This window comes from Orcinus orca, chromosome 3, assembly GCF_937001465.1.
Source record: "Orcinus orca chromosome 3, mOrcOrc1.1, whole genome shotgun sequence".
NCBI lineage: Eukaryota > Metazoa > Chordata > Mammalia > Artiodactyla > Delphinidae > Orcinus > Orcinus orca.
Genome location: NC_064561.1, coordinates 78,253,088 through 78,272,540, shown reverse-complemented (window position 1 = coordinate 78,272,540; position 19,453 = coordinate 78,253,088). Strand labels below are relative to the sequence as shown.

General features: G+C 39.3%; 1 protein-coding gene across 1 annotated transcript in view; it reads left to right on the top strand.

The window, feature by feature from the left end:
- Positions 1 to 229: 229 nt before the first annotated feature.
- ADAMTS19 (ADAM metallopeptidase with thrombospondin type 1 motif 19) overlaps positions 230 to 19,453 on the top strand; it is a 269,389-nt gene continuing 250,165 nt past the window's right edge. The window contains exons 1-2 of the mRNA XM_004279870.3: positions 230 to 432; positions 1,061 to 1,704. Coding sequence (XP_004279918.2) covers positions 348 to 432; positions 1,061 to 1,704 — 729 coding nt within the window. The 5' untranslated portion in view covers positions 230 to 347. The remainder of the gene's footprint in view (positions 433 to 1,060; positions 1,705 to 19,453) is intronic.

Genomic DNA, 19,453 nt, shown 5'->3' with positions numbered 1-19,453 from the left:
GGGGCTGTCCTGAGGGGCTCCGGAAACTCCTGCGACGTCCAGAACACAGAAAATAGACTCATCACCTAATTCGACAGGGAGCCGGAGCGCTGCGGGGCCGCGCGCTGCCTGCCCCCGCTCCTCCCCACCCCCACCCCCACCCCCACCCCCACCCGTGCTCCAGCAGCCTCTCGGAGTCACACAGCAAACCCCCCCCCCCCCCCCGCGGCAGACAAAGGGCCTGGGCAAACTCGCCGCCCGGCCTCCTTGCGCTCCGGGAGGCGGCGGCGGCGACTGCGGCGCTGGCGGCGGCTGCTGCGACCGCGGTGGATCGCGCAAGGAGGCGCGCGCGGGGCCGGGAGCGCGGTATGGGGAAGAGCCGCGAGATGCGCCTGACTCACGTCTGCTGCCTTCTCTACCAGCTGGGGGTCCTGTCGAATGGGATAGTTTCAGGTAAGTTCTTCCGTGACTTTGGACTTGCTTTCCACCTTCTCCCAGCGGAGACCGGGCACGCACGGGTCGGCAGGGCTGGCGCAGCTGTGCGCCGTGAGCAGGGCTCCACGGGAAGCAATAAAAACCGGCGTGCGGTTGCGGGTGAGAGGGTCACGCTCCTGACCGAAGCGCACTTCTCGCGGCCTCATTTCAACAACGTGGAATGCTTAGTTTTTCTCTCACGAGAGTAATAAGATTTGCAAAGGTACGTTTACAGCACCTGGAGGAAAATTGGGACGTAAAGAAATTGATAGCTCTGCCTTGCTCTGGCAGATACTTAAGGAAATCATTTAATTGTGCTGGAGTCTTTGCACCGGTTTTCTTTTCTACAGCTAAGTGCTGTCACCAAACTTTGCAGCCCCACTCTTCCCCTCCCCCTGCCCCGATAATCATACTTTTATTTTGAAAGTGCTGGGGTCTGTAATCTGATCGCTAGGCTTCAGGGGTTGCGAGAGTTTCAGGGGCTAGACGGGTGGTCTCCAGCGCGTTACCCGTGAGCCCTGTGTGCGGAGTGTGTGCCCGGGGACGCTTGTGCTACTGGAATCGCGGCACCTTAAGCCTCGCACTTCTCTGTCTGCCCCGCCCGCAGGGCTGCAGTTCGCCCCCGACCGCGAGGAGTGGGAAGTCGTGTTTCCTGCGCTCTGGCGCCGGGAGCCGGTGGACGCGGCCGGCGGCAGCGGGGGCAGCGCGGACCCAGGCTGGGTACGCGGCGCCACGGGCGGCGGAGGCGCCCGGGTTCAGGCGGCCGGCAGCTCCCGCGAGGTGCGCTCCGTGGCCCCGGTGCCGCCCCAGGAGCCCGCGGAAGGCCGGTCAGAGCCCCGGCCCCGACCCCCGCCGCCGGGGGGCGAAGAAGACGAGGAGCTCGAATCGCAGGAGGTGCCGCGGGGATCCAGCGGGGCTGCCGCCCTGTCCCCGGGCGCCCCGGCCTCGTGGCAGCCGCCGCCCCCATCTCCCCCCCCGGCGCAGCAAGCAGAGCCGGACGGCGACGAGGTACTGCTGCGGATCCCGGCCTTCTCTCGGGACCTATACCTGCTGCTCCGGAGAGACGGCCGCTTCCTGGCGCCGCGCTTCGCGGTGGAACAGCGGCCGAGTCCGGGCCCGAGCCCGGGCCCCACGCGGGCAACAGCCGCCCCGCGCCCTCCGGCGCCACCCGACGCCTCCTGCTTCTACACCGGGGCTGTGCTGCGGCACCCTGGCTCGCTGGCCTCTTTCAGCACCTGCGGAGGTGGCCTGGTAAGCGCCTTTCCTTCCCCAGCTCTCCTCTTCCCCCTGCCACTCCTCCCTCTCCCCCTCGTAGACCAGGCTGATTTGCCTGCACCTCATCCCCTTACGGAGTGCGCCCTGACCTTGGCCCTAGTCTGCACCCCCTGCACGGAGTCTCTACCGTGTACTTCCCATACTTCCCATTCCAGGGCAGTGAATCTGAAGGCTAATTGTTTGGATTAATAGCCTTCTGCTAGATGGTCATAAGTTTCTTCATAACACTGGGTAAAACTGTCTCCTTGCAATTCTTCCCACTGGTTTTATTTCTGCTTTTCAAAATAAGCCCACCACGTGGTGTCTTTTAGGAGACTGGAAGACAACCAGTCTGCTCACTGCTGAATCTCCTCCTTGTTTGCCCCTCACCCCCAGTTTCTCATCTATTATCTCATAGTTTTTTTCATGTCCCACTTCAAAGCTGTCAGAACAGTCCTCTAGGGAGTTACGTTCTGACAGCTGTCTGGAATTTAAACACATTCACGCTCACACGGGACACCTGTTCACTGTTCCTGTGAGAAACGAGGGGAGAAGGAGTTAACTCAAAGGCTGCGAGCAGTTGGCTAATGGATGACATGAGAATCCAGTCAGTACTTGAAGGGTTATGGTTCTATGATTTAACATTTCTTTTCTAAGGTTTACATTTTACTTGGCAAAAGTTTCTTTTCTTTTCTCCACTCCATGGAGGAAAATAGCAGGGATGAGAGCCTGGCTAAGAGGCCTGTTGGAGCTAGAAAGTAAAAGCCATTTGCCCTGTCTGAATAATACAGATCATCATTCCATTTCCCCCCCTGTCTTTTGACCCAGGGTTTGGGATAATTGTTGCCTCCTGTAAGTTGACCTTTGCTTTGTGGTAAAGTATACATAACATAAAACTTACAATTTTGACCATTTTTATATGTCCAGTCAGTGGTGTTAAGTACATTCACATTGTTGTGTAGCCATCATCACTGTGGACTTTACTGTTGGTTTAAGGCAAAACCCACAAAATATTGTAAACACGCACATGATTTGTGGCTTCATTTTGATATTCCAAGTGAGCCATTGATGAAATCCACAAGGACTTCTCTGAAAGCAACCTGCTCATTTGGAGAAAAATCCAATAGTAATGGACAGCAGAAAATATCAGCACAATCAAAGGCACCCAAAGCCATGAAATGGAAAAAGATGGTTAAAAATCCAAACAAAATGAAACTGGAAATTTTTACCTATACCCTTCTTGAGATACCACAGTCAAATGATGTAAAGTGCCACACAGGGCTGTATTTTACCAGATGCTCATAATGATGAATATTCAAATATGGTCATTTTTAGCCATGAGTGAAAAAAATGGCATGGAAAAATTACATGAAAAGCTTTTAAAAATGTTTTTTGTGGAGCTGATGTTTGAACACTTCACTGGGGGAAACGTTTTGTGGGGATTTCATTGTCCACCGGTTTTTGGCCGGAGATTAAATAATTACATATAGAAAGTTCCTGGTGCGGTAGAAGCAATAGGGGATAAAGCATTTCACTGTGTTGAAATGTGGGCTTTTGGTCAGATTTTCCAAATGAGCTCTGCCTTCTCTCCATACTTAAAGGAGCAAAGTTAGAATTATGAGTAGGTTTTTCATAGACTGAATAGGAGTTTGACATACCTCCCTGTTTATCATGTTGGACTTTTACTCACTTTTCCTATTAGCCACATATGTATGTGTTCTGAACTGGGAAGTCTTTGTTGTTGAAGAAAACTGACATTGCTAGCAATACAGTGTAGCAGTCAGACTTTGAGTAAAAAGTTAGGCAAATAGCCAAGAAGGTTGGGTTTGTTACTCCAGACTCTGTCATGCCAGCCCTTTCCCTTATGAGGGTGGATTAGGAAAGGGAAAGCATAATTTGTTATCTGAGCTCTGACATTGGCCTGTTCCCTACTGATTGACAAGTCCCTTTCCTCTCTGGGATCTAGTTTTCATAAGTAAAATGAGAGAATCTGATGACTTAATTAAAATTGGATGATAGAATGAAAATTTTGTTGCATGCTAAATATATTCTAGAGCCTGCATTAGGGGCTCACAGATTAGAAGCACATCATATACAAGTAGATACGACACAGGTGGTCATGAAACAGTGACTTAGCAGCATGTTAAATCAGATGTTATGCCCGAGGTTAAACCACGCTTGGGGAGTTGGGGAAGGCTTCCCAAGGCAGAGTTTCAGTGGATTTTGAAGCATGGGGAGCCTTTCTCCAGGCAGGAAAGGGCTGGCAGTGTTACAGATAGAAGGAAGAGACTGAGTGGAGATGAGAAAATGCAGAGCCTAACAAGCGAATGAAAAACAAACGTTTCTTCCGACGAGGCCAGAAGGTGCAATAAGGGGAAGTGATCCTAAACTGTCTGGTGAGATCAGACCTCAAAACCCTTGTCTGCCTGAGTACAGGCTTTTTCTGTTTAACTGTTGATTATCGAAGGATTGCATTCTTGTTTTTCTCTATTTAAATTCTGTGATCCAGTAATTCTAATGTGAGGCATCATGATGTCTTTATATGAAGGTGCATTCTTTATAAATGCAACTCCTTTAGTTTGCAACAGTTTTTTCTTCTCAGTAAAAGCTTTCTGACTGTCAGTTGCACAGGAAAGAGTAGATTACAAAGTACACCTTCCCTTCCCCTCTCTCAGTAGCAAGTTTTACCCACTTGTGCCTGAACTCCTCAACGCCTTTTGAATTATTACATATTTGAAAGGTTCTAAATGTCTCTATCAAAGGAAATAGATAACAGTTATCAAGTATTGCAAAGCGGTGAACATTTGTTAAGACTGGCCAATTCATTCTCCAGATATCAATCTAACTTGTGCTGTAAAGGGAAAAGTGATTGAATGGAGATTTTGGTTACAGGTTCCGGTGTTGCCTCTTCAAAGTTCTTAATCTTTCTGGATCTTATTTCCCTTATTTGTAAAATGCACAAATTGTATTTGTATATCTAGCAATTAATGTATGAAGTGTTCTTACTATTTTCCCTTATTAGTCTCTAATACTGAAAAATAATTGAGATCTAATGGGCACATAAGTAATATTAAGTAATTAAGCATTTATTGAACGACTCCTTTGAGCAAGGCATTTTGTAGGTACAGAGAACACAGAAAGGAGATGAGAAAGCCTTGGTATGTTTCAATGAGTTCCCAACCTGGCTTGCCAGTCACAGATATAAATAGGGAAATAAAGTAGGTTGTGTTACATACAGATGTAGGAATGTCCCAAGTGCTATGATGATACTCTCTTGTTCATCTCTTCATTTCCAGAACATGGTAAGATATCTAGTTTTTAGTAGGCACCCAGTAAAAATCACTGAATAGAATATTACACATATAGTACGTTATTCTGTTTTAAATAGTAATCTCTAAAAAGTTAAAGTACGAAAAGCAACAAATTAAATTTCACGAAAGAGTGAAACAATCATGTTTGCTCAAAATTAACACTTTTTTAACAAAAGCACACCTAAGCACTGGGCCAAGATAAACTACATCAGTACATTCCTTGCCTGTGATTCTCTTTAGATTGATGATTACTGGCTATCAGTAATATTTAGATTGCTTTTCCAGGATGATAAAGAGTAACTACTAAGACTTACTTAAACTTAGAGTTTTATAAATTTAGAGTTTTATATAGTAGTTATGCTGATTAGCTCTTCATGCAAAATCTGCAGCCTTGTGTAAATTCCGTTTTTTGTTTTTTGTTTTTTTCAATTTACTCCCTTATGCGAATCAAAGTATTTGGTACCATGGGAAGTTTTGAACACTTAAGTATTTGGGGGCATCCCTTTCGGACAAGGAACTTTATCAAGTACCAGTATGGAAATAGGAGAGGAGGGTGTGAAGACAGGGAAAAGGTAGTACATACCTAGGAGAACTGGAGTAGAAGTGGAGTCAACATCCAAATGAAAAAAAATTGCAGAATAACGTCACACATCCAGCTACTTTGTTCAAGCCAAATCTTAGGAATGACAGAAAAGATATTCTAAATAAATCTAAAGCAGTATTCTAAAAGAATGCCATCAGTACATTCGACATTTCGAGTATCTTCTGAAAGACTGCAAACAGTTTGGATTGGATTAATGGAAAACATATAGACATTAGAGAATATGTGTGAATGGAGGCAGCTATGGCAGAGGTGCTACTGCACTTGCAAAGAAAGAGAGGGCCATGAGCACAAGGGGCCCTTGAATAACAGCACTATTGGTTTTGTCTGCTGTCCAGTTGTGCCAGGTAGCAGAGGCCAAATGTGTGTCCCTAGGCAAGAGCGGAGAGAATAGTAGTAGAGCTTTCCCGGACGTGTGGGTGACAGCAGAAGATAGAGAGTCTCCACTCTCAAAAGTTGAGCCATTGGCTTCCTGCATGCAGTAGATGGCCCCACTTGTCCCTCCAAATAACTAGAGGAGAGCTGGTCACAACAGATAGGTGAGTAGGAAACCAACAAAAAGAGATGAGCTGACACCTAAGAATATCACACTGTTAAGAAAACAAACCATATAAAAGAGAGTCATCAAATTGGTTGATTAAAACCATGAAGCAAAAATCTTACTAGATTAAATAGAATACTTTAACTGAAAAATAAGAGTAGATATATATTCGTGGAAAAAAACCAGGACAGCTGCTCTCTGTAAAGAAATGATTAGATACGGGCTTCCCTGGTGGCGCAGTGGTTGAGAGTCCACCTGCCGAAGCAGGGGACACGGGTTCGTGCCCCGGTCCGGGAAGATCCCACATGCCGCGGAGCGGCTGGGACCGTGAGCCATGGCTGCTGAGCCTGCGCGTCAGGAGCCTGTGCTCCACAACGGGAGAGGCCACAACAGTGAGAGGCCCACATACGGCAAAAAAACAAAAACAAAAACATTAGATACAATGGAACTCACATTATATGATTATTAGAATTAAAAACTCCATAGATGAACTGGTAAGTAAATTTGTGACCTAGAAGGCAAACCCAGAAATTGTCCCAGAATAGAACATAAAGGACAAATGGATGCAAAATACGAAAGAAAATTTGTGAGCCATGAATCATAGATTTAGATAGTCCAAATTTCTTTTTTTTTTTTTACATCTTTATTGGAGTATAATTGCTTTACAATGGTGTGTTAGTTTCTGCTTTATAACAAAGTGAATCAGTTATACATATACATATGTTCCCATATCTCTTCCCTCTTGCGTCTCCCTCCCTCCCACCCTCCCTATCCCACCCCTCTAGGCCAAATTTCCTTAATGGGAGTTAATTTAAAAAAATAAGTTAAAGGAGAGAGTTTTAAAAATGCATGCAAATGAACCCTAAACATTTGATTCTAATATACGTCACCAAAATATACATTCATTAGCCAAGCTTTGGATGTGAGGCCAGATACTACGCCTTTGAGTGTAGGTCAGATAACTGGTGCTCCAGGTGAGCCTTACTCACGATGTAGCAAGACCAATTTCCAATATAGGTTTCTGTATTTGGAATAAAATTTAAAAGACAAATGCAAGGCAATTTATGTGTAGAATCCTGGACTTTTAAAACTTTCAAATCTTGTACAGTTTCATCCCAAATAAAATTGCAGCACTTTTTGTTTTTAGCAACTTAATCTTTCTCAAGGTTTTCCAAAGTTTTCATAGAAACAAAGACATCTTTTGCACTCATATTTCACTTGCATTAATATTTAGGTTTGATTAAATTATGTAATTACAAAATGTTGTGAACATATGTTCAAGCAAATATAGCTGATTCTTGGTGAACATACAGGCTGACTGGTGGAAGTAATTGTTTGCAACAAGACAAGAGAGGAATCTAAGCTCAGTGAGCGTTGGGCATACTGCATGCCTCAGTGATCATGTTTTCTGGACGGTGTGGAGAGTGTTATTTAATTCAGTAATTTGAGATGAATTGGTTGATGGAACCAGTGTTGGTTAGGTAGAGGTTAAAGAGAATTTTTTTGTATCAGAATCAAATTTGCCCCATAAATAAAGGAAGACACACGTCTTCAGACTGAAAGACCAACCACTAAACAGAGAGTAGCATAAGGAAAGAGAGACCCAAACCTAGACTCATTGTGGCAGAATCTTAGAAAATCAAAGATAAAGAGAAAATCCTACATGTTTAATAAAGGGAAGATGATCTACAATAAGATGAGTGTCAGATTGATGTTAGAGATTGAATCAGTAATACCAGATGCTAGGGGGTCATGAGTTGATAGCCTCAGATTTCTGATGAAATGTGATTTTGAATCCTAGATTCAGCCAAATTACCATTCAGACCTAAAGGCAGAATGAAATCATTTTCAAAATTACAAGGACTCAGACTTTACCACACAGAACCTCCAAAAAGTTATGCAATGAAAATCTTCCTCCAGCAGCCTTTCCCCAGTTATTGCTCAGTATCCCTTCCTAGAGGTGGCCAGGGTTATTAGTTTCTAGCGGGTGAGCTAGAGGTAATTGACACATAAACAAATAAAATGCATTAAGAGCTTTTAAAAGCCACATTATTTACACACACACACACACACACGCACACACTGATGTGTGAGATTATCACATAATGAGTGTATAAAGAGAATCCCCTTTCTGTTTTGGTACTTCCATTTTATCTAATTGCAAAAATGTGGCATAATTTCCTTAATCAGTTTGGTGTGGATGTATGTTTAATGGATTCCAGTATTTTCCTGTTATGAACAGTGCTAAATGAATAAGACTCTGTAGATATGTCGTTTTGCCTATGTCATGCCCTTGTCAAAGGGCAAATGTATTGGTAATTTGGGGGCAATATTGCCTGATTGTACCCCATGGAGGTATGCCACTTTACACTCTCAGGTCAGCAGAGAAACAGAGTACGTCTTTCAGCTATGCTGTCACCAATATAGGTATTATTAAAAATTTTGATCTTTGTAAAATCTAATGGGCAAGAAATGTTATCTCAAAGTAGTTTTAATTTACATTTTTTTCATATTAATGGTGAGACTGACCATCTTTTCATATTTTTATTCTCATTTCCTTTCCTGTAAACTTTCTGTTCATTTCTTCTACTCATTTTTCTATTAGGTGTTTGGTCATTTTCATTTCTAATTCCAGTGCTCTTTTTCTATGAGTATATTATTTATTTATTTTTAATTTAAATAAGTAAATTAGTTTATTTTTTGGCTGCGTTGGGTCTTTGTTGCTGCGCGCAGGCTTTCTCTAGTTGCGGTGAATGGGGGCTACTCTTCGTTGCGGTGCGCGGGCTTCTCATTGTGGTGACTTTTCTTGTTGCGGAGCACAGGCTCTAGGTGCACGGGCTTCAGTAGTTGTGGCTCAAGAGCTCAAGAGTGCAGGCTCAGTAGTTGTGGTACACGGGCTTAGTTGCTCCACGGCATGTGGGATCTTCTCAGACCAGGGCTTGAACCCGTGTACCCTGCATTGGCAGACAGATTCTTAACCACCGCGCCACCAGGGAAGTCCCTTTCTATGAGTATTTTAAAAAGATAAATGTTAATAACAAAATAATACAAGCTGAGTATAGAGAGTTTAGAAAATACATAAAATAAGTCATCTGTAATCTTAACATCCATAGATAAGCACTGTTAACTTTCTTGTGGATATGCTGTAAAGGAAATATAAATACCGAATAAACATTCACAGTTTTTTCAAATGTATTAGGAAACTAGGGAAAAATTTTTCTCAATCATCACTCTTGGTTCATAGATTGGCACAGATTGCAGATTAATAGTATCTGGTGGGCACGCTTGGGGAACACTTAACCTTATACATTGTAGGGGAGTAAATTGGGTAGAGCCTCTTGTGTGGTATGTATTTAAATTTTAAACTTGCTTAGTTTTCAGCAATTCTGCTTGTAGGTATCAATATTAGAGGAATATTCACATAAGAGCAAAAGATTTATGTATAAGCCTATTCATCGCAGCATTGTTTTCAAGAGCAGGGCACTCTAAAAGTTCATCAGTAGTGAGCTAGTTACATCCATATACTGTGCCGAATACCCAGAGAACAAAACGGTAAATAGTTCTTGCTTCAAGGTCCTTACAGTTTTTAAGGAAACTTCTCTTTGCCTCAACTTGTCCTACCTGTCTTTTTCACGGTACTATTAAGTGTTCAGTGTTTCCTTGTCAACTTTAAGTGCACATCTTAAACCATCCATGGTTTTCCTGTTTAAAAGTTAGAACGGCATGGATGATTTTGTTCCCGCTAACAGTGACACATGGAAGAAGTTTCTGTACTTAGAGTGGCCAATATGCAGACACTCCAGTCTTTTTCTAAGGGAGTGATATAGTGAATTCTAGTAAAAAGAATCATTGTGCTGATGGAAAAAGCGATATTATACATTAAAAGTTAATAACCCCTTTAATCATGTGTTAATCTGTGTCTTAGTGTCCTGAGAGGCTTCAGGCATGGACCAATTTTGTGAGAAGAAATTTTGTTTATTTAATAATATTTATTAGATAATATTTAATATTAATATATACTTATTTGAAGTTTATTAGGTGAATCATAAAAATAGTATACCTTTTTAAATTTAGGAAATTCTGTATAGCAGTCTTAAAACATTTTTTATGCAGTACTAAAACAGAGCACATTTTTATTGAGTTCATGCACAATTGAATGTTTCTGCTTAATTACAATTACATTTTTACCCAGATGGTTTTATGGCTTTGTGTTTGCAAAATAAAGAATAATCAGAGGAGTTCCAGGTTCCTGACAGGTGCGAATTGTATTGAGTTAGGGAAGTAATTGACGTATTTTAAAGCACCGAGAGAACCAGTAGTCCCCCTTGGATTATGATTTGTTGGTGGGGGGTGAGGTGGGTGGAAGGGGGGTGTTCCTGAAGGGAAATTTTAAGGTTCCCACAACCAAGTGAGGACCATAATTTTATGCAGAGTGCACTTAGGGTGCAGCCATAGTGAGCACATCATCTTGTCTCCATCTCATCTTTATTCTAATGCCAAGCCCTAGACTGAGAGAAGTGAGAAAATGGGAACTCAGCCATTTCAATGCTAACCAGATATTCGTACAGAATTTTTGCATGGTGGTGTTAAGAAGGCCCTTGGGGATTAGATAGTTTAGTACTTGCCTTTTCCAGCTGATTTCATTTCATAATGAACATCCATATATTTTCAATACATTATTAACTGTTTAGGCTTTAACGCAGATGATCAGGGAATGGAGCTGATGAGCCAGTTTCAGCATTATTTAAACAGCTCCTGCCTTCGTATTGCTTTCCAATTAAACTTATCAGACCTAAACCTTTTTTTTCCTTCACAAGCATATGAAGCTGTTTGGCCCCAGATTTTTCCTCTTCCCTCTGCCTGGCTTCACCTAAAATATATGACCACTTTCTGCAGTGAACCCACACCATCGGCTTTTAGATCATGCTTCTTGATGCCCTGTTTTTTAAAGTCTGGTGTGCAAGCACCTGTATCAAAATCATGGCAGTGGGGGTGAGGTAGTGGGAGCTGGGAATTCTCCATTTAAAATGAGAATCCCAGATTGAGCCTCAAAACTAAGAAGTGTATTTCAAAAGAATCCAAGGTAATTCCTGTGCAGGCTCAGATTTGAGGGCAGCCACTCTAGTGGCTCGGAAAACTCCAGAGCTCAGGATCTTTAAGGACTGGATTTGCATCCATCAAACTTCATATCCTATGTGTCTTGAATGAATTTTAATACTGTCTTTCAGCTCCAACTATACTAAACTTGGATACCTCCTGTCCTTACCTTTAACATCTTTCCAGGAACCCACTCAGATGCCATTGAGCTAGAAAGGATTTTATGAATTTCAATTATTCAACAGGCTATAAATGTGAACTAGTTGGGAGATGATATAATGGGACCTTAATGCCAGTATGAATGTTTTCCTACTCTTTAGGTGAAAAAGTATACAAAAGTCGAAACTTGCTTCCCATTCTAGAATTTGGAAGTAAATAGAGATGAATTATTTCAAATTGTCATCAACAGTTTTATGGGTAATATAGCAGGAGACTTACTCCAGCTGTTTCATGATAGTTACTGTAGTAAAATAAAATTTATCAGAAATAAAGGAAGAAACATACCTTCAGATTGTAAAGGGCCTGCCATACCACCAAGTTTAGATGTGGCTAAGTGAAGACTGAGGCACATTGTAGAGGCATATTAGAAAATAAGTGAGAAAATTAGAAACTCATTGTGAGAGATTATCTACACTGGAATGGCAGAGCAGTGTGGTCAGGTTAAGAGGAGTTTGGAGATGCATGAGAATTAAATGGTGAGCTATCTCAAATGGCAGAAATAACCTAACAAGGCTTATCTGCTCATTCATATTGCAAGAATTTGGATGTTAAGAGTCCTGTAAAACTCATTAGGATTAACAGTCAAAAAACATTAACATGCTAAGAGGAATGGCCAGGCAGATAATTATATCAGCTAATCTGATTAGTGCAAATTGTCTATCTCCATTATAATTTGGATTTGAATGCACGTAGTGGCAACTAAAATGTGATAGGTACATTTCCATTATAAAAGTATTATATTACCAGCAAATATTTTAGTGTGCCCAGTTCATAGATAGGCAGTTCATTTATTGACAGAGGAACTTATGTATAGATAGCATAGGGTCTTCACAGTGTTGACTGGTTGTGTGCTCACGGATAAATAGAACTTCAGCAGTTTATTACAACAAAATAGGAAGTCTGAGTAATTTATTGTGGAAATAACAATTATGTATATACATACTTAGCAAAGTATGAGTAATTCATTGTGGAAATATCTGTCTTTTAAAATTTAATTATTTGGTGCTCCATTTTGTTTACTAACGTGGATAATCCTGTGTCTTTGTAGATCTCCAGTTAGAATTTTGTCACTTCAAAATAGATGGTTCTAATTAGTAATGTTTTAAAAGGCATTGAACTGGTATTTTACGGTGAAAGTTCCTACGTAGAAATTTTTCTAAGTAGAACCTAATTATTTCTCATTAGTAAGATAGATTCAAGAATATGTCAAGCTGATTTTTCTAGGGTAAATCATTATTTAAAATGTGACAAATTGAAAAGGATACTGTGAATGATTTTTCCCCCTAATGTCTTTTTTTCTGGTATGATTTACATACCATAAATTCACCCCAGTGTGCAATTCAATGATTTTTAGTACATTTACAGAACAGTGCAACCATCACCACAATTCAGTTTTAGAACATTTCCATCACCCCAAAGGGGTCCCTCACATCCATTTGCAATCATTCTGTTCCTATCCCCAGTCCCAGGCAACCATTCATCAACTTTCTCTTTTTATAGATTTACCTTTACATTTCATGTAAATGAAATCATATAAAATTTGGTCTTTTGTGTCTGGTGTCTTAAACTTAGCATAATGTTTTTGAGGTTTGTCCGTGTGGTAGCATGTATCAATAGTGCATTCTTTTTCTTGCTGAATAATAAGTCATTGTTTATTTATCCATCAGTTGATGGGCATTTGGATTGTTTCCACGTTTTTGCTGTTATGAATAATGCTAATATAAACATTTGTGTATAAGTCGTTGTGTAGATATATATTTTTATTCCTCTTGGGTAGATACCTAGGAGTGGAATTGCTAGGTGATATGGTAAATTTGTGTTTAATATTTTAAGAAACTGCCAAATTCTTTTACAAAGTACTGCCAATTTACGTTCCCACCAGCAATTTATTAGGGTTCCAGTTTCTCTACATCCTCATCAACGCTTGTTATTGTCTCTTTTTGATTTAAACTATTTTTGTGGCTGTGCAGCAGTATTTCATTGTGGTTTGAATTTGCATTTCTTAATGACTATGTTGAGCATCTTTTCATGTCCCTTTTTATAGCCATTCATATATCATCTTTGGTGACATGTCTATTCAAATCTTTTGCCTATTTTGAATTAGGCTTTTTATCTTTCTGCTATTTAGTTTTAAGAGTTCTTTGTATACTCTGGATGTAAATCCTTTGTCAGACATAGGATTTGCTAATGTTTTCTTCTAGTCTAGAGGTTTCTGTTCCTTTTCCTGATGGTATCTTTCAAAGACAGTTTTTATAGATTTTGAAAAAATCCAATTTATTTTTTCCTTTTACGGAATGTGCTTTTGATGTAACTAAGAACTCTGTCTAACTCAAAGTCACATAGACTTCCTCTTATGTTTTCTTCCATAATTTTGGTTATTACATTTAGGTCTGTGATGTATTTTGAGTTAGGTTTTTGTGTATGGTGTGAGATAAGGGTTTGAATTAATCTCTTTGCATATGTATATCCAATTTTCTCTCAGCCCCTTTGCTAAAAACACCATCCTTTCCTAATGAAATGCCATGGAACTTTTGTCAAAAGTCAACCATAAATATGAGTTTACTTTTTTACTATAAATGCTGTTTTTTAAATCTATATGTTTATCCTTATGCAGTACCATACTGTCTTGACTTAGGAGGCTTTATAATATATTTTTTAATCGGGGAAATTCAACTTTGATTTCCTTTTTCAAAGCTTTGTTGACTATTCTGGATCCTTTGTATTTCTGTATAAGTTTTAGGACCAGATTGTCAGTATCTGTGAAGAATCAGCTGGGACTTTGATAGGAATTGTGATTAAAGATAAATTTTGGGAGAGTTTCTATCTTATAAACAATACAGAAGATTTTTGTGCTATCTGGAAATTATTATTACTAAAGCATTCATTAGGGGATATTTTTGAACACACTGTTGACTAATTGACAAAATTAGCTACTGATACCCCATATTATAGTGGACACGATTTAAAATTCATAATCTATGAGAACAAGTATTCAAAGCCATTCATTTGGAGTTATACAAATAAAGTATACAAAATAGGAAGTTACAAAGATGTAGTGTCTTTGTAGGATTAGGACATGAATCCACATATCAGACTCTAATTTTTTTAAATGTTGTATTTATGAGCTTCTTTTATTTAAAAAATATTTTTCTTTTCCATTATGGTTTATCACAGGATATTGAATATAGTTCCCTGTACTGTTACAGTAGGACTTGTTGTTTATCCATTCTATATGTAATACTTTACATCTATTAATCTCAAACTCCCAATTTACCCCCACCCCCACTATTACCCTAGGCAACCACAACTCTGTTCTCTATGCCTGTGAGTCTGTTTCTGTTTCATTAATAAGTCCATTTGTGTCATATTATAGGTTCCACATATAAGTTATATCATACGATATTTGTCTTTCTCTGACTGACTTCACTTAGTGTGATAATTTCTAAGTCCATCTATGTTGCTGCAAATGGCATTATTCCATTCTTTTTTATGACTGAGTAGTATTCCATTGTAAATATATACCGCATCTTCTTTTTTTAAAATTTAATTTATTACTTTTTTATATAGCAGATTCTTATAAGATATCTATTTTATACATATTAGTGTATACATGTCAATCCCAATCTCCCAGTTCATCCCACCCCCCCCCACCTCTTTCCCCCCTTGGTGTCCATACATTTGTTCACTACATCTGTGTCTCTATTTCTGCCTTGCAAAACGGTTCATCTGTACCATTTTTCTAGATTCCACATATATGCGTTAATATGTGATATTTGTTTTTCTCTTTCTGACTAACTTCACTCTGTATGACTGTCTCTAGGTCCATCCACATCTCTACAAGTGACCTGATTTCTTTCCTTTTTATGGCTGAGTAATATTCCACTGTATATATGTGCCACATCTTCTTTATCCATTTATCTGTCGATGGGCATTTAGGTTGCTTCCATGACCTGGCTATTGTAAATAGTGCTGCAGTGAACATTGGGGTGCATGTGTCTTTTTGAATTATGTTTTTCTCTGGGTATATGCCCAGTAGTGATATTGCTGGGTCACATGGTAATTCTATTTTTAGCTATTTAAGGAACCTCCATACTGTTCTCCATAGTGGCTGTATCAATTTACATTCCCACCAACAGTGCAACAGGGTTCTCTTTTCTCCACACTCTCCAGCATTTGTTGTTTGTAGACTTTCTGATGATGCCCATTCTAACTGGTGTGAGGTGATACCTCATTGTAGTTTTGATTTGCATTTCTCTAATAATTAGTGATGTTGGGCAGCTTTTCATGTGCCTCTTGGCCATCTGTATGTCTTCTTTGGAGAAATGTCTATTTAGGTCTTCTGCCCATTTTGTGATTGGGTTGTGTGGTTTTTTAATATTGAGCGGCATGAGCTGTTTATATATTTTAGAGATTAATCCTTTGTTGATTTGTCTGCAAATATTTTCTCCCATTTGGAGGGTTGTCTTTTCATCTTGTTTTTAGCTTCCTTTGCTGTGCAAAGGCTTTTAAGTTTCATTAGGTCCCATTTGTTTATTTTTGTTTCTATTTCCATTACTCTAGGAGTTGGGTCAAAAAAGATCTTGCTGTGATTTATGTCAAATAATATTCTTCCTACATTTTCCTGTAAGAGTTTTATAGTGTCCAGTCTTAGGTTTAAGTCTTTAATCCATATTGAGGGTTTTTTTGTGTATGGTGTTAGGAAGTGTTCTAATTTCATTCTTTTACACGTAGCTGTGCAGTTTTCTCAGCACCACTTATTAAAGAGGATATCTTTTCTCCATTGTATATCCTTGCCTCCTGTGTCATAGATTAGTTGATGCATGGGTTTATCTCTGGGCTTTCTGTCCTGTTCCATTGATCTATATTTCTGTTTTTGTGGCAGTACCATATTGTCTTGATTACTGTAGCTTTGTTGTGTAGTCTGAAGTCAGAGAGTCTGATTCCTCCAGCCCCATTTTTTTTCCCTCAAGACTGCTTTGGCTGTTCGAGGTCTTTTGTGTCTCCATGCAAATTTTAAGATTTTTTTGTTCTAGTTCTGTAAAAATGCCATTGGTAGTTTGATAGGGATTGCATTAAATCTGTAGATTGTTTTGGGTAGTCTAGTCATTTTCACAATATTGATTCTTCCAATCCAAGGACATGGTATATCTCTCCATCTGTCTGTGTCATCTTTGATTTCTTTCATCAATGTCTTATAGTTTTCTGAGCACAGGTCTTTTACCTCCTTAGGTAGGTTTATTCCTAGGTATTTTATTCTTTTTGTTGCAGTGGTAAATGGGAGTGTTTCCTTAATTTCTCTTTCAGATTTTTCATCATTAGTGTATAGGAATGCAAGAGATTTCTGTGCATTAATTTTGTATCCTGCAACTTTACCAAATTCATTGATTAGCTCTAGTAGTTTTCTGGTGGCATCTTTAGGATGCTCTGTGTATAGCTGGTTTCATGTGATCTGCAAACAGTGACAGTTTTACTTCTTCTTTTCCAATTTGGATTCTTTTTATTTATTTTTCTTCTCTGATATCCGTGGCTAGGACTTCCAAAACTATGTTGAATAATAGTGGTGAGAATGGACATCCTTGTCTTTTTCCTGATCTCACAGGAAATGCTTTCAGTCTTTCACCGTTGAGAATGATGTATGCTGTGGGTTTGTCCTATATGGCCTTTATTATATTGAGGTAGGTTCCCTCTATGCCCACTTTCTGGAAAGTTTTTATCATAAATGGGTGTTGAATTTTGTCACAATCTTTTTCTGCATCTGTTGAGGTGATCATATAGTTGTTTTTCTTCAGTTTATTAATATGATGTATCACATTGATTGATTTGCATATATTGAAGCATCCTTGCATCCCTGAGATAAATCCCACTTAATCATGGTGTGTGATCCTTTTAATGTGTTGTTGGATTCTGTTTGCTAGTATTTTGTTGAGGATTTTTGCATCTATATTCATCTGTGATATTGGTTAGTAATTTTCCTTTTTTGTAGTATCTTTGGTTTTGGTATCAGGATGATGGTGGCCTCATAGAATGAGTTTGGGAGTGTTCATTCCTCTGCAAATTTTTGGAAGAGTTTGAGAAGTATGGGTGTTAGCTCTTCTCTAAATGTTTGATAGAATTTGCCTGTGAAGCCGTCTGGTCCTGGACTTTTTTGTTTATTGGAAGATTTTTAATCACAGTTTCAGTTTCAGTGCTTGTGATTGGTCTGTTCATATTTTCTGTTTCTTCCTGGTTCAGTCTTGGAAGGTTGTACTTTTCTAAGAATTTGTCCATTTCTTCCAGGTTGACCATATTATTGGCGTAGAGTTGCTTGTAGTAGTCTCTCAGAATGCTTTGTATTTCTGTGGTGTCTGTTGTAACTTCTCCTTTTTCATGTCTAATTTTATTGATTTGAGTCCTCACCCTTTTTCTTGATGAGTCTGGCTAATGGTTTATCAATTTTGTTTATCTTCTCAAAGAACCAGCTTTTAGTTCTGTTGATCTTTGCTACTGTTTTCTTCATTTCTATTTCATTTATTTCTGCTCTGATCTTTATGATTTCTTTCCTTCTGCTAACTTTTGCTTTTGTTTGTTCTTCTTTCTCTAGTTCCTTTAAGTGTAAGGTTAGATTGTTTATTTGAGATTTTTCTTGTTTCTTGAGGTATTGCTATAAACTTCCCTCTAAGAACTGCTTTTGCTGCATCCCATAAGTTTTGGAACGTCGTGTTTTGTCATTTGTCTCTAAGTATTTTTTGATTTCCTCTTTGATTTCTTCAGTGATCTCTTGGTTATTTAGTATCATATTGCTTAGCCTCCATGTGTTTGTGTTTTTTACGTTTTTCCCCCTGTAATTTATTTCTAATCTCATAGTGTTGTGGTCAGAAAAGATGCTTGATATGATTTCAATTTTCTTAAATTTACCGAGGCTTGAGACGTGACCCAAGATGTGATCTATTCTGTGTGCCTCTGAGAAGAAAGTGTAATCTGTTTTCAGATGGAATGTCCAATAAATATCGATTAAATCTATCTTGTCTGTTGTGTCATTTAAAACTTGTGTTTCCTTATTAATATTCTGTCTGGATGATCTGTCCATTGGTGTAAGTGAGGTGTTAAAGTCCCCCACTATTATTGTGTTACTGTCGATTTCTTCTTTTATAGCCGTTAGCATTTGCCTTATGTATTCAGGTGGTCCTATGTTGGGTGCATAAATATTTACAGTTGTTATATCTTCTTCTTGGATTGATCCCTTGACCATTATGTAGGGTCCTTCTTTGTCTCTTGTAATAGTATTTATTTTAAAGTCTATTTTGTCTGATATGAGAATTGCTACTCCAGCTTTCTTTTGATTTCCATTTGCATGGCATACCTTTTTCCATCCCCTCATTTTCAGTTTGTATGTGTCCCTAGGTCTGAAATGAGTCTCTTATATACAGCATATACATGGTTCTTATTTTTGTATCCATTAAGTGAACCCGTGTCATTTGGTAGGAGTATTTAATCCATTCACATTTAAGGTAATTATCAATATGTATGTTCCTATTACCATTTTCTTAATTGTTTTGTTTTTGTTTTTGTAGGTCCTTTTCTTGTGTTTCCCACTTAGAGAAGACCCTTTTAGCATTTGTTGTAGAGCAGGTTTGGTGGTGCTGAATTCTCTTAGCTTTTGCTTGTTTGTAAAGCTTTTGATTTCTTCATCGAATCTGAGTGATATACTTGCCAGTTAGAGTAATCTTGGTTGTAGGTTTTTCCCTTTCATCACTTTGAATATATCGTGCCACTCCTGCCTGGCTTTTAGAGTTTCTGCTGAGAAATCAGCTGTTAACCTTATGGGAATTCTCTTATATGTTATTTGTCGTTTTTCTCTTGTTGCTTTTAATAATTTTTCTTTGTCTTTAATTTTTGTCAATTTGATTACTATGTGTCTTGGGTGTTTCTCCTTGGGTTTATCCTGCCTGGGACTTTCTGTGCTTCCTGGCCTTGATTGTCTATTTCCTTCCCATGTTA